Raw genomic sequence first — 11038 nt, forward strand, 5'->3', positions numbered from 1 at the left:
ATGCTGCGCTGGCCCAGCCACAGCCATTGTCTCTTTGGATACCTGGGGAATGAAGTCACAGCTCTGTGCTTCAGAGAAGCACTGGGTGGGGGGTTGAGAGGGGAAAGAAATACCAAGTCCTTTGGTCTCTACCTGTGTGAAACCTCAAAGAGGACCTGGGGACTTGGCTCCTCACATCACCAGGGAAGCGGGGCAAACACCCACTCCATGCTGACCAGCACTGTGGAGCTCTCCTGTCCCCTGGGCAATGGGAGATGGGACACACAGAGACTCCTTGGGCACCTTTTCAGGAGTCAGAAAGAGCAGCTGCAGCTGTGGGAAGAGTCAGTGGAAAGCCGAAGGGATCAGTGGCATTGGGCCACATCATCCCTTTCACTTCTGGGAAGGAAGTTTGTGTCTGAGAAGCAGTTTCAAGAGCAAGGAGCCCTTGAAGCCTATGGTCATCCCTCCCTTGCCTAAGCACTCCTCTTTCCCTTGGAAGAGGCAAGACCCACATCACCCCATAACACAGCGGGGTGTCTCCTGGCCGTGGTGGCTAAAGGCAAGGGCCGGTGTTTCAGGAGCTGAGGGTTGGGTTCATTATGTCTGGAGGCAGACAGGGTCACCATGCCCATCCTCCCTTGGCCCCTAGCATGGAAACACTCCTCAGCACCTGCATCTGGCTGCACTGACAAGGGGAGATGAGACTGGCTCTTGGGGGGAAAACGTGACCTGCAGTGAGAGCTGTGGCTGCTCCCACACAGCCCTGCCTCCAGCCCAGCGGTGCTGCAAGACATGCTTTGAGTCAGGGCCTGAAAAGGTCCTGCTTCTCCTTTCCAGTAAACATGCAAAGATCCCCCAAAACACGTGAGGGCTTGTCATAAAAGAAAGGCAGCAGCAGGCGGCATCCCCAGCTCTGGGTTATGTCCCAGCAGAGCCTCTTGCATCAGTCACCACAGGCAGCCTGTGTGGGCAGGCAGGGACTTCCCTCCCTGAGGCTGCTTCAGGACAAAGCACCAGCTGCAGCCCTCGAAGCTCAGATGCCCCAAGAGGGCCAGGGAAGGAGAGACAGCTTTTGGTGGCACTGCTGAGGTTCTGACCCAAATCCTGCTGCAGTCACCTGCCGAGCTCCTCCTGCTGCGAGGTTTTAAGCTCAGCACGAGCAGCAGCTCTCTGCCGTGTTGTTTTGGTGGAGACATGTCTCACCTTCTGTGCCTTTCTCAGGGCTCACCTGGTAAAGGACATCCAGCCTACAATTTATTTAGGGTCACTCTGGTAACTCTTTTGACCCCCACAGAGGTTGGGGACATCCTTCCAGTTGGGAGCAACTTCATGGAGAAACGTGAAGCCTGGGTAGACTGAGGGAGTGTGCCCAGCTCCATCAGCCTCCCTGCACAGACAGAAAGCCCTGACATCTGTGTCCAGGTCCAGCTGCTCCACCACAGCCTCATGGGACCTTCCACCCAGCAAAAGGCTTCCCATCCTTTCCTCCTGGGGAGGAAGGACAGAGAGGCACCAGGCAACACCAGCCCAGAGGTGGTCCCTACAGTAGTGGCCACCAAGGAGGTTTGTGGCTGTCCTCCATGTAACGAGGCAGGGAGGTGGCTGGTTGCCTCTACCAAAGCTCTGCTCTCCATGCCCCAGCCTGGCAGCTCAGGCCAGGAGATCTGCTCCTCTGGCATCACAGCCAGAGCTGAAGGGGCTGAGAGAAGGGGCCACTGCAGAGAGGGCTCCAGGCCCTGCAGCCAGTGAGGGACCCACAGACTCTGGAAAGGCAGCGCCTGCAGCGGGGCTGACAGGAAAAGGTGCAGGCAAGGGCCCTGTGCAGCTGTGTGGCTCTGGTTAGCCACTTCCCAGCCCTCTGTGGCCCCCTGCACGCTGCTCTGGCTTCTGAGAAAACAAGCGGTGAGCAGGGGAGCGAGGGCAGGGCTGGCAGAGGTGGCAGCCACACAGGTGGCCCTGTGCCAGCACCATGGGCTGCTCCAGCCTGGCTGGGGATAGGTTTCCTCTCAGCTGAGCACCGTGGAGCAAAAGCTGCCCAGGGGGAGTGTGGAGGGTCCTTCTTGGGAGGTTTCCAAACCCACCTGGACACGTTCCTGTGCCCCCTGAGCCAGGGGAAGCTGCTGTAGCAGGGGCTGGGGCTGGAGCAGCTCTGCAGGGCCCTTCCCACCCCACCATGCTGGGGTTCTGTGACCTCCTGGGCAGTGGTACCTGGGGACTGACCATCCCCAGCACGCTCAGCTGCTGTTGCCTGCAGAGGGTGCTTTCCCACCCTGGCAGGTCCAAAGCACTCTCAGAACTTTTTGCAGTCCCACACAAAGCCCAGCCTCGCCCCACTGCTCCCAGGGCTCCTTGACCCTGCTACAACCTCCCCCGAAGCAGGAAAGGCCCAGGGAAGGAACTGACCCATTACAGGACGTTCTAGTTCTTGCTGATGGTTTTTGCAGCACCTCCACTGCACGTGCACACAAGGACCATCTGATCCTCCCCTCCAATTGCCTGGCTCAGCCCCAGCCCTCTTTGCTCAGGGGGTTTCAGCCCCACTGTGAGCCTGGCCAGGAGGCAGTGATCCCCCAGGCCACACAACAGCCCTTGGACAACTGTCCCCCATGGTGCTGGGGATGCTGTAGCTGGCATCTCAGTGCCCCTCTGCCACCTAACATTGTCCCCAGCCCTGCCCAGGGACTCCAGGAGAATAAATCCCTCAGTCTGTGCAGCAGAGGAGCTGCTGGACCACAGGTCTCACAGTCATGCACACAGAGGTCCCACATCACCACATGCAGCAACATGGGGTGCCCAGTGCCAGAGGCACCATGCCCCCACCACCAACCCAAGCCACTGCTGACAGACACATCACAGGGTGCAGGTGGAACCACGAGCCCCAGAGAGGATCCTGTGTGACGTGGGACAGCAGCAGCCCATCGCCTACATGATCCCAGCGGTTGGAGGAAACCCAGGGTGACACCCAAACCCCTCTCCTGGCAACTCCCACAGAAAACAACCCCCCCAGAGCTCTGCTGAGTCTGTTGTTTTGCAGCAGGGGTGCAGCAGCTGCAGCAGATTTGGGGCTTGAAAGTGTTTCTGGGTGCAGCTGCTCAGCAACATTTGCAGCCCCAGGAAACCCAGGGATTCCCCAGCCTGGCACCACTGGAGCTCACACTGCAGGCGAGACAGGGGAGTGGTGCCATGCTCACCATGCCCAGAGGCAGAAAGTGACTGTGGGTGGAATAAATGGCACAGTCAGAGTCAGATCTCGAGGGCAGGATGCCTGCATGCAGTGACTCAGAGGGGAAAAAACGTCCCAAGTGTCAGGGGGTGGCTGCCACCAGCCATCTGCAGGGCAGAGACAGCCCCCACAGCTCCTCCTGCCCTGCTCCCACTGACGTGGGCTGAGTTTCCCCACAGGCTGGGGCACTCCAGTCCCCATGCTGAGCATTACAGGCACATTATAAAATCATTTAAGTTGTTAAAGCCCTTGAAGCTGCTGCAGTCCCAGCCCTCCCCTCACCCTGCCCAGCCCCGCACTGACGCCCAGCCCTCAGCACCTCAGCTCCGCGGCTTTGGGATCCCTCCAGGGCTGGGCACTCCCTGGGCAGCCTGGCACAGGGGCTGACACCCCTCTCAGGGAAAAAGTTCTGCCTCTTGTCACTCATTACTTGGGAGCAGAGACCAACCCCCAGCTCCCTGAAACCTCCTGTCAGGGAGTGTCAGAGAGTGCTGCTGTCTCCCCTCAGCCTCCTCTTCTCCAGGCTCAACACCCCCATTCCCTCAGCCCCTCCCAGCACCCTCGTGCTCCAGCCCCTTCCCCAGCTTTGTTAATTCTCCATTAATGATCTCCATTCATCATCACCACCACCACCACCCTGCTCTCAGCCCCATCTTCTGTCTGCCCCTTGCCAGGGCTGGGGGTCAGTTTGGGAGGCAGATCGAGGCCATGTCACACAGGGGAGAGTGAGGGCAGGAAGGGTCCCTGTGTGTGACCTTCCCCACACACGCTCCTGCCCACCCTCCCCAGTGCTTCAGTTTGCAGGAATATCATGGTCAGCAGATTTCTGGGACAGCACTAAGCCCCAGGCTGGCAGATTGTATGACCAATACCCTCCTGAGGAGCACCCCACGAACCAAGGGCCAAATGAAGTAGCTCAAACTGATTCATTTCCTCCTGCTCAGACAGTTACCACAGAGCCCCACACAGACTGAGCCAGGAAGGAACTGCCAGACCAGAGACAAGCAGAGCCCCGTGTTCCTCCTCTCCCCCAAGTTCCTCCTGCTCATGGGTGAGCCAAAGCTCACCCCAAGCTCAGCTGCCCCCAGCTCCATCCTCACTGACAGCACATTCTGCCCACATCACCGAGTCTTGAGCCTGGCAGGGACCTGGCAGAGCTGAGAGTCCCCTTGCACCACCCAAGGCTGCAAACCCACATCCCCTGGGGACTTGTTGCCAGCAGCAACACTGGAGCATCTGAAGCACCTGAAGCATCACTGGGTCACATCTGTAGGGAAGCTGGACCCCAGCACAGTGTCACCTATCAACACCCACCTTTGGGAACCAAAGAGAGGAACAGGGTGTCCCCTGCCCAGCTTCAGGCAGACAAAGGCTGCCTTTGCTTTCCTGAGCCCTCTCCCCCCCCCCCCGCCCCATCTCAGTAGGACTGGCAGCCCCCAGGGCTGGGGCACAGCCCAGGCACATGGGGAGAAGCTGGACACACACACACAGACAAGCACAGACACTTAAAATCCTCTTTGTAAAAATATATCCCCTCTGTACAGCACACAACATCCTTTTTACAGTATTTACAGCAGCAGCTGGGGCAGAGGTGCTCAGGGTGCAGACAGGGGACTGATTTGCAGGTGACTGTGCAAAGCAAAGGGCCAGCAGTGACTGTCAGTGCCTGACACAGATTCCACCGCGGGAACAGGCTCTCCTGGCATCGGGAGGGGACATCGAGGTCTCCCTGATGTTCTGCGAGCTGATCTTCCTGAGACATCACCCAGGGTTCCTGCTCTGGCTTCAACAGCGTCATAGACACCCTCCTCCCCAAACCCCCTCAGTCAAGACAGCTGCCAGACCCCCTCGTAGGGCAAAGCCCAGAGCTCCCGGAGCAGAGAGATGCCCAACCCCCGCGGCAGAGCAGCGCCCCGGGCCGGGGCAGCGATGCCGGGGCCGCAGCCGGAGCCGCCCCGGGCCCGGGCAGCGATGCCGGGGCCGCAGCCGGAGCCGCCCCGGGCCCGGCGCGGTGCGTTGCAGAGGCGCAGAAGCAGATGGTGCGTCGGGACGGGACGGGGCTCATCGGCTGTGGGTCCTCCTCTCCAAACTTGCCACCAAAAGCACATCTCACATCTCTGCGGAACAATGGAGGGGTAAAAAGAAAGATTGGTGAGGTGCCTGTTGGGAGGAGGAGGGGTGCACAGTGTCCTGGATCCCCAGCACCAGCAGCAGGATTAGAGCAGAAATAGGGAGAGAGGGGGGCTTGGCCCCTCGTCCTGCCTCCCAGTGTGGCTGAGGACATCTCCCACCCACCACCTTATTTTGGATACTCAGAAAGGAACAGATACTGAGAACTGATTTCAAAGCCTGCCCAGGGGGAAATGTTCAGTTATTTGTGTTTAAATCAAGTTCTCTCTGCCTCCAGACTGTTACCCAGAGAGGAAGTGTGGCCTCTGCCTCAGTTTCCTCAGTAAGGAACGACTGGGGCCAGCCAACCTCATGGGACTGCAGAGCTGCCCTGCTAAACTTGCCAGAGATGCCCAGCATGGCATCATCAGCTTACCCTGATGAGCCCTTTACCAGCAGAAAAACATCTGTGTGAGGAGAGGGACCCATCCACACTCCACGAGGGCTGAGCCCCTCTCCTCTGCCACCACATACATCCCTCAACGTGGTTCTCACTCTGCAGATGCAGAAGTGTCACTCCCAGACCTGCCTTCAGGCAGCAGCAGGGGGGATGCTGCAGGCAGGGAGCCACACTCATCTGCACATCTTCCTGGGGATGTGGGCTCTGGAGAGCCAGAGAAACCCTGGGCTGGATGCAGAGGAAGCAGAGCCACGTACACACCTTCCAACACCTTATCCAGATCTGCAATGAACTCCTCCAGCTCCTGTGTGTCACCCAGCTTAGCTAGAGGAGAGAAATTCACCGTCAGATCTCTCACATTCCCCGCTCCCAGCTCTAATTCAGGAGAACGTTTCCTGCCCCCTGCTTCTGACCACAATCAGCTCCAGCTGCCTCCTGCTTCTGCAGCAGCTCCCACAGTGGCAGTGGGTTATGGGGGCCCAGGAATAACCTCCCAAATGCCCCCCAGCACAGCACTCAATGCTCCTCTCCAGGATGACAGCCCATGCTTATCCTCAGCAGCACAGCACATGAGGGAAAGGGGAGGCAGGGCATGTCCTCCCATGGACATGAAGTCAGTCAGTAAGAGCTGAGAGTTCCTGAGCTCTAGTCCCTGCACAATCCTGCACATCCCCAGCCAGGAACAGAGCCCTTCCTGAGACCTTCTCCTCCTGCCTCAGTCCAGCCTTGACTGGGAACATGTCAGTCCAGCTCCACGTCCCTCCCAGGACCCAGGGGCTCATTGCCACCTCCAAACCCCCCAGGGCTCCATCAGCATACCCCTTCCTCTGCACAGCCCATCGCTGCTGGGCCAAGCTCCTCAGCCTCACCTTTGGAGGGGTATGTGCTGGCAGAGGTGTTGAGGTCCTCCTCGCTGGAGCTGAGGCTGCTTCCTGGGGACATGCTGGTACCTGCAGAGGCAAAGCATCACTCACTCCCCACAGGCACCTTAGAGACAAGTTGCAGGACCAGGGACCAATGATGTGCAGGGCACAGGGCACTCGTCGCACCCTCCCTCTCGACCAGCCCATCTGCTCTTGCCCTGCTGCAAGGAACGCTTAGAAAAAGGGAACCGAGCTTCTCTCCCAACAGCACCTGAGGCAGCCTGGGCACAGCCACAGGGACTCCTTGGGGTTATTGCAGCCACAGGGATCTCTCTGACACCCACTTATCTCAAGCCCCTGCAGCAGCCCAGCTGAAGGTGCCCCAGTAGCCGTTGGCAGGCCCTGGGCCAGCAGCCAGCAGTTCCACCCCGTTCATCCAGCCTGTGAGAGCTGAGCCAGGAGAGCAACTGAGAGTGGGATCAGCAGCAAGCTCTGGGCTTCACCATGGAGCAAACCCAGAGCTCCCAAAGCAAGTCCTCCCCGACTGACAACATCCTTCCCCGGGACTCCTCTCATCCAGCCCCAGACTCACTCTCCAGCTCCTCGATGCCGCTGTCGTACACGCTGTGTCCCGCTCTCCGCTTCAGCTCCTGCAGGTGCTGCTCGTACTGGCAGGCGGGGCCTCTCTCAAAGTCCTCCATCACCTCCTCAAACTCCCGCAGCAGGTCGCTGAGCTCCTCGGCCATTGCTGGGGGCAAAACGTCGATGCTGGGATGAGTTTGGGCACCCACCGGGTAGACAGCCCCAGGAAAAGCCTCCCGGGAGCCGCCCCCAGCTGGGGCCGGGGCAGAGCCAGGCTCCGGGCTCCCTGCAGCAAGGTCGGCGCTGACATTGCCCCTCGGTGACTCTCCCTCCCCTCCTCTCCCAGCTCATCCCGCAGCTGAGCAGGAGCTCGGCGCTGCGAGAGCCGGTCCTAAGCCAAGGGCTCCATTCCGACCCCAACCTCTAGGTCACGGCAAGGGCCGACGGAGCCGCGGGCGGCACACGGAACGGGATAAGGACCCAAGGCCGTGGGGCTCCGGGGATCTCCCGAGAAGAGATTTAGAAAGACCAGAGAAGCGGGAGAACGGCGCGTTACCCACCAGCAGACAAGCCCCGGGGCAGGCGGCGGCAGCGGCGGGGCGTCCCGGCGGCTTTAGCCGGCACCGGCGACAGGCGGGGAGGGGGCGGGACGGGATGGGCCGGGTCCGCCCACGGGCATCGGCGCTCAGCAGCAGCCTCTGGGGTCTCAAGCATGCAAATAAAGCACTTTGCTTAAAATTGGAGGAACATACTTTTGAATCACTTAACGTTCATCCAGTCTGCCGTGGGAACTGGGGCTGATGGAGCATGGCCTGCCGCCCCTCAGCACGTCCATGGGTGATGTGTGATGGGCGATGTGTGACGGGTGGGCACCCTGAGCAGCAGCACGAGGGAGACACGCAGGTCAAAAGAAAGGAAGGAGGATCCTGCTTTGCCCTTGACTGTAAAATCACCACTAGCTCACCCATCCGAGTAACCGACCCTCCTGCTGCAAGGAGCTCCTCTTGGACTTATCTTAAGCCCTCTAAGGTTGACTCCAGCTGTCAAACCCCTCGAGTGCTGAGTGCCCAGAGGTGTGTTTTGATGATGTTGGTGCTAACAATAAGGCAGCAACCGCCTCAGCAGGCCCCCACCCCCTCCCCCTGCCTGCAGCGGGGCCTGCAAACACCCAGGCAGAAAATGTCAGTTGTTTCCAAAGGTGACGGCAGAGAGGTTTGCAGGTCCTAGGAGGGTTTGCAGGTCCTAGGAGGGGAAAAGGCTCGGAGGATAACTAAAGCTGAAGTGTAACAAAAGCTAATTTGGTTTTGGTTGTTTACCGGGTTTTTCGGGGCCAGAGCGACGCTGATGCTTCAGGAATGCTTTGCCATCTGCTGGTAAAGCTGGCTGGTTGTTTTGTGAGGCTGAAATAAAACACGCGACAAGCAAAGGCTTGTGCCGGGCAGGGCAGGAGCAGGCGCTGTGTGCTCGGCGGAGCCCCAGCCCCGTCCCGCTCCCGGCGCCCGGCTGCCCTCCACAGGAGCTTTTAGCAACAGCCCCGACGGCAGCGACTGACGCGCTCGGCAGCTCTCGAGGCGGTGCAAAGACCCGACAGGGCTGTTTCTGTTTCATGAAGTACGGGGGGCAAGTCGCTGTGCTTCCCCGGAGCCCCTCACACCGTCTCCTGCCCCCTGCCACGGTAAGGGAAACTTCCACAGGCCTTTTCATGCAAAGCCAAGCCAATGCAACGGTACCTCGGCATCCTGGGGATCTCCTGTCCTGTGCCGTGGCCTCTCTGCCTCTGCAGGGTGGTAAACAGAGTGTAAAACCGAGGGCAGCCAGTCCCTCTGCCAGCAAGCCACCACAGGCACAACATGATGCTCCTGTAACACCCAGTAGTGACCACAGACCTTTCCATCTCCTTCTAAACCCGTGTGTGGCTCCCAAAGGGGCGAAACACACAGAGAGCTCAACAGCACAGGCCTGTGTAAAGTGTGTTGGGCAAGTGTCTGCAGCTCCTTCTACCCCATCCTCAAACAGGGCAGCTCTGAGTGCCACAAACACCTCAGAGTTCATCCATTATCCACCAGAATTTCTGCAGGCTTCGTTCTCAGAGCCAGGGACATGGCAAAGGTGGCAGAAGAACGAATTAAAGCCCAGAGGAATCAAGGAGAGCAGCCAAAGTGGTGTCAGTGGCATGAACCCACACCATGGCTGTGCTCCAAGGGGCTCCAGGGGAGTGAGGAAACGTTTGCTCTGTTTGGGTTTTTCCTTTTTGATACCCCAAAATTTGATCCCAACACACAAGGGAGGCTGTGAGACCTCCTCAGCACCGGCCTCAGCACCACATCCTCTGCTCTGGGTAGTAACAAGCCAAAGCTACACCCAGAGGCTGTGGCACCAGACTGGCCATGGACAAGGCTTTTGTGCCGTGCTCAAGATCCTGATGTCAGCCTCGATGCTTCTGGCTTCCTCCTTTATGAGCAGACCAATGTCTGCAGCTGCTGAAACGTTTGGGCAGCAAAGTGCTTGTGATGCTCTCAGCCTCTGCCCTAGAGGTGAGGGAGTCAGGAGGTCTGGGCCACCTGGCTCAGTCTCCATCACCATGGAGGGGCTGTGGGCAAGGGGCTCACAGCTGTGGGCTCTCCCCTCTGTAAACTCTGGATGAGTTTACAGGCTTTGGATCACTGCTCCTGCACAACTCTGCCTTTCCCTTTCTCTTCTGCTTGAACACATCCCAGTGGAATCCAACATACCAAGTGCATGCAGGGAAGTTCTCACCAGGATGGCTCAGCCCCCACAGCACCCACTGACCCCTTCCATCCATCCCCATGGGACTCCCACACTTCACACTCCCCCGTCATGACCCAGAAGCTGATTTGCAGCACAGGCTGGCAAAACCATCCGAGTGCCCTTTTGTCCAACTGCTTTGTCTTGGGGTGAACATTTGCAACAGCCACTTCTCCCCTGGGGATCTGCCCCCTTCCCACCCCCTGCAGGGGACACACAGAGCTCCCCCACAAAGCCATGGCCGACAGTTCTGGAACAGCTTGTCCCTGCCAGTGCCTTAACTGCTGACACTCAAAGCTGTTACAAGGAGCAGCATATAAATAGTCCCTCAGGGCACAGAGGCTGCTGACTGAGGAGCAGAGTCACCCTCCTGGGCTGCCCAGGGAGCTGCTGGAGTCACCGTCCCTGGAGGGGTTTCAGAGCTGGGTGGGTGTTGCACTGAGGGCAATGGGCTGGTGGGTGATGGGGCTGGGACAGAGGCTGCACCCCATGGGCTGAAAGGACTCTTCCAGGTGAAACCATCCTATGATTCTATGACACACCAGGAGTTTCTAGGAAGACATCTGGAAGTCCCCAAGAAGGTGTGCTCATGCCACAGGCACAGCCCTGCAGTCTGTCTGCACAGAGCAACTGCTGCCTCCTCACATGTGCTGCTGGTTGCAGGGCTGCTGGTGCTGCTGGACCGTGCTGGGACTTCAGAAGCCTTCAGCATACTCATGGGGTCCCGAATTTATCTGCTCCTGCAGACTCAACTGCACTGCTCCTCTATGGAGCTTATCAGCTCTGGGGAAGCTTGCACCAGCTATCTCACAGCACACACTTCTCTCTTTAGCTTGCTCTTCTCCAGCAACTACTTCTCCACCCATCCTGACAGCCGCCATCCACAGGGAAGGGACCTTTACAGAATGAGAACTCAGGCCCGAGCAGTGGTGCTGAGAAGGTACCATCCTGGCTTGTAGCAGCACCAGTGTGACCAGCAAGACATGGGCAGTGCCCATCCCCTTGTGCTGGGCCCTGGGGAGGCTGCAGCTCCAGGGCTGTGCTCAGTGCTGG

The 11038-nt window shown here is 58.9% G+C and overlaps 1 protein-coding gene across 2 annotated transcripts; it reads right to left on the bottom strand.

The window, feature by feature from the left end:
* Window positions 1-4705: 4705 nt before the first annotated feature.
* Window positions 4706-8692, bottom strand: LOC104557601 (regulator of cell cycle RGCC). 2 transcript variants are annotated; one of them, XM_062006389.1, is made up of 6 exons: window positions 8536-8692; window positions 7780-7924; window positions 7230-7385; window positions 6644-6724; window positions 6036-6098; window positions 4706-5322 (listed from the first exon to the last, which is right to left on the bottom strand). In XM_062006389.1, exons 3-6 carry the CDS (start codon window positions 7381-7383, stop codon window positions 5315-5317), a joined length of 306 nt encoding a protein of 101 aa, XP_061862373.1. In that variant the 5' UTR covers window positions 7384-7385; window positions 7780-7924; window positions 8536-8692; the 3' UTR covers window positions 4706-5314. The 2 variants fall into 2 exon arrangements, with proteins under 2 accessions (XP_061862373.1, XP_061862372.1); XM_062006388.1 differs by lacking the exon at window positions 8536-8692 and having other exon boundaries at window positions 7780-7948.
* Window positions 8693-11038: the final 2346 nt, after the last annotated feature.

Source organism: Colius striatus, chromosome 13 (genome assembly GCF_028858725.1).
Source record: "Colius striatus isolate bColStr4 chromosome 13, bColStr4.1.hap1, whole genome shotgun sequence".
Lineage (NCBI taxonomy): Eukaryota > Metazoa > Chordata > Aves > Coliiformes > Coliidae > Colius > Colius striatus.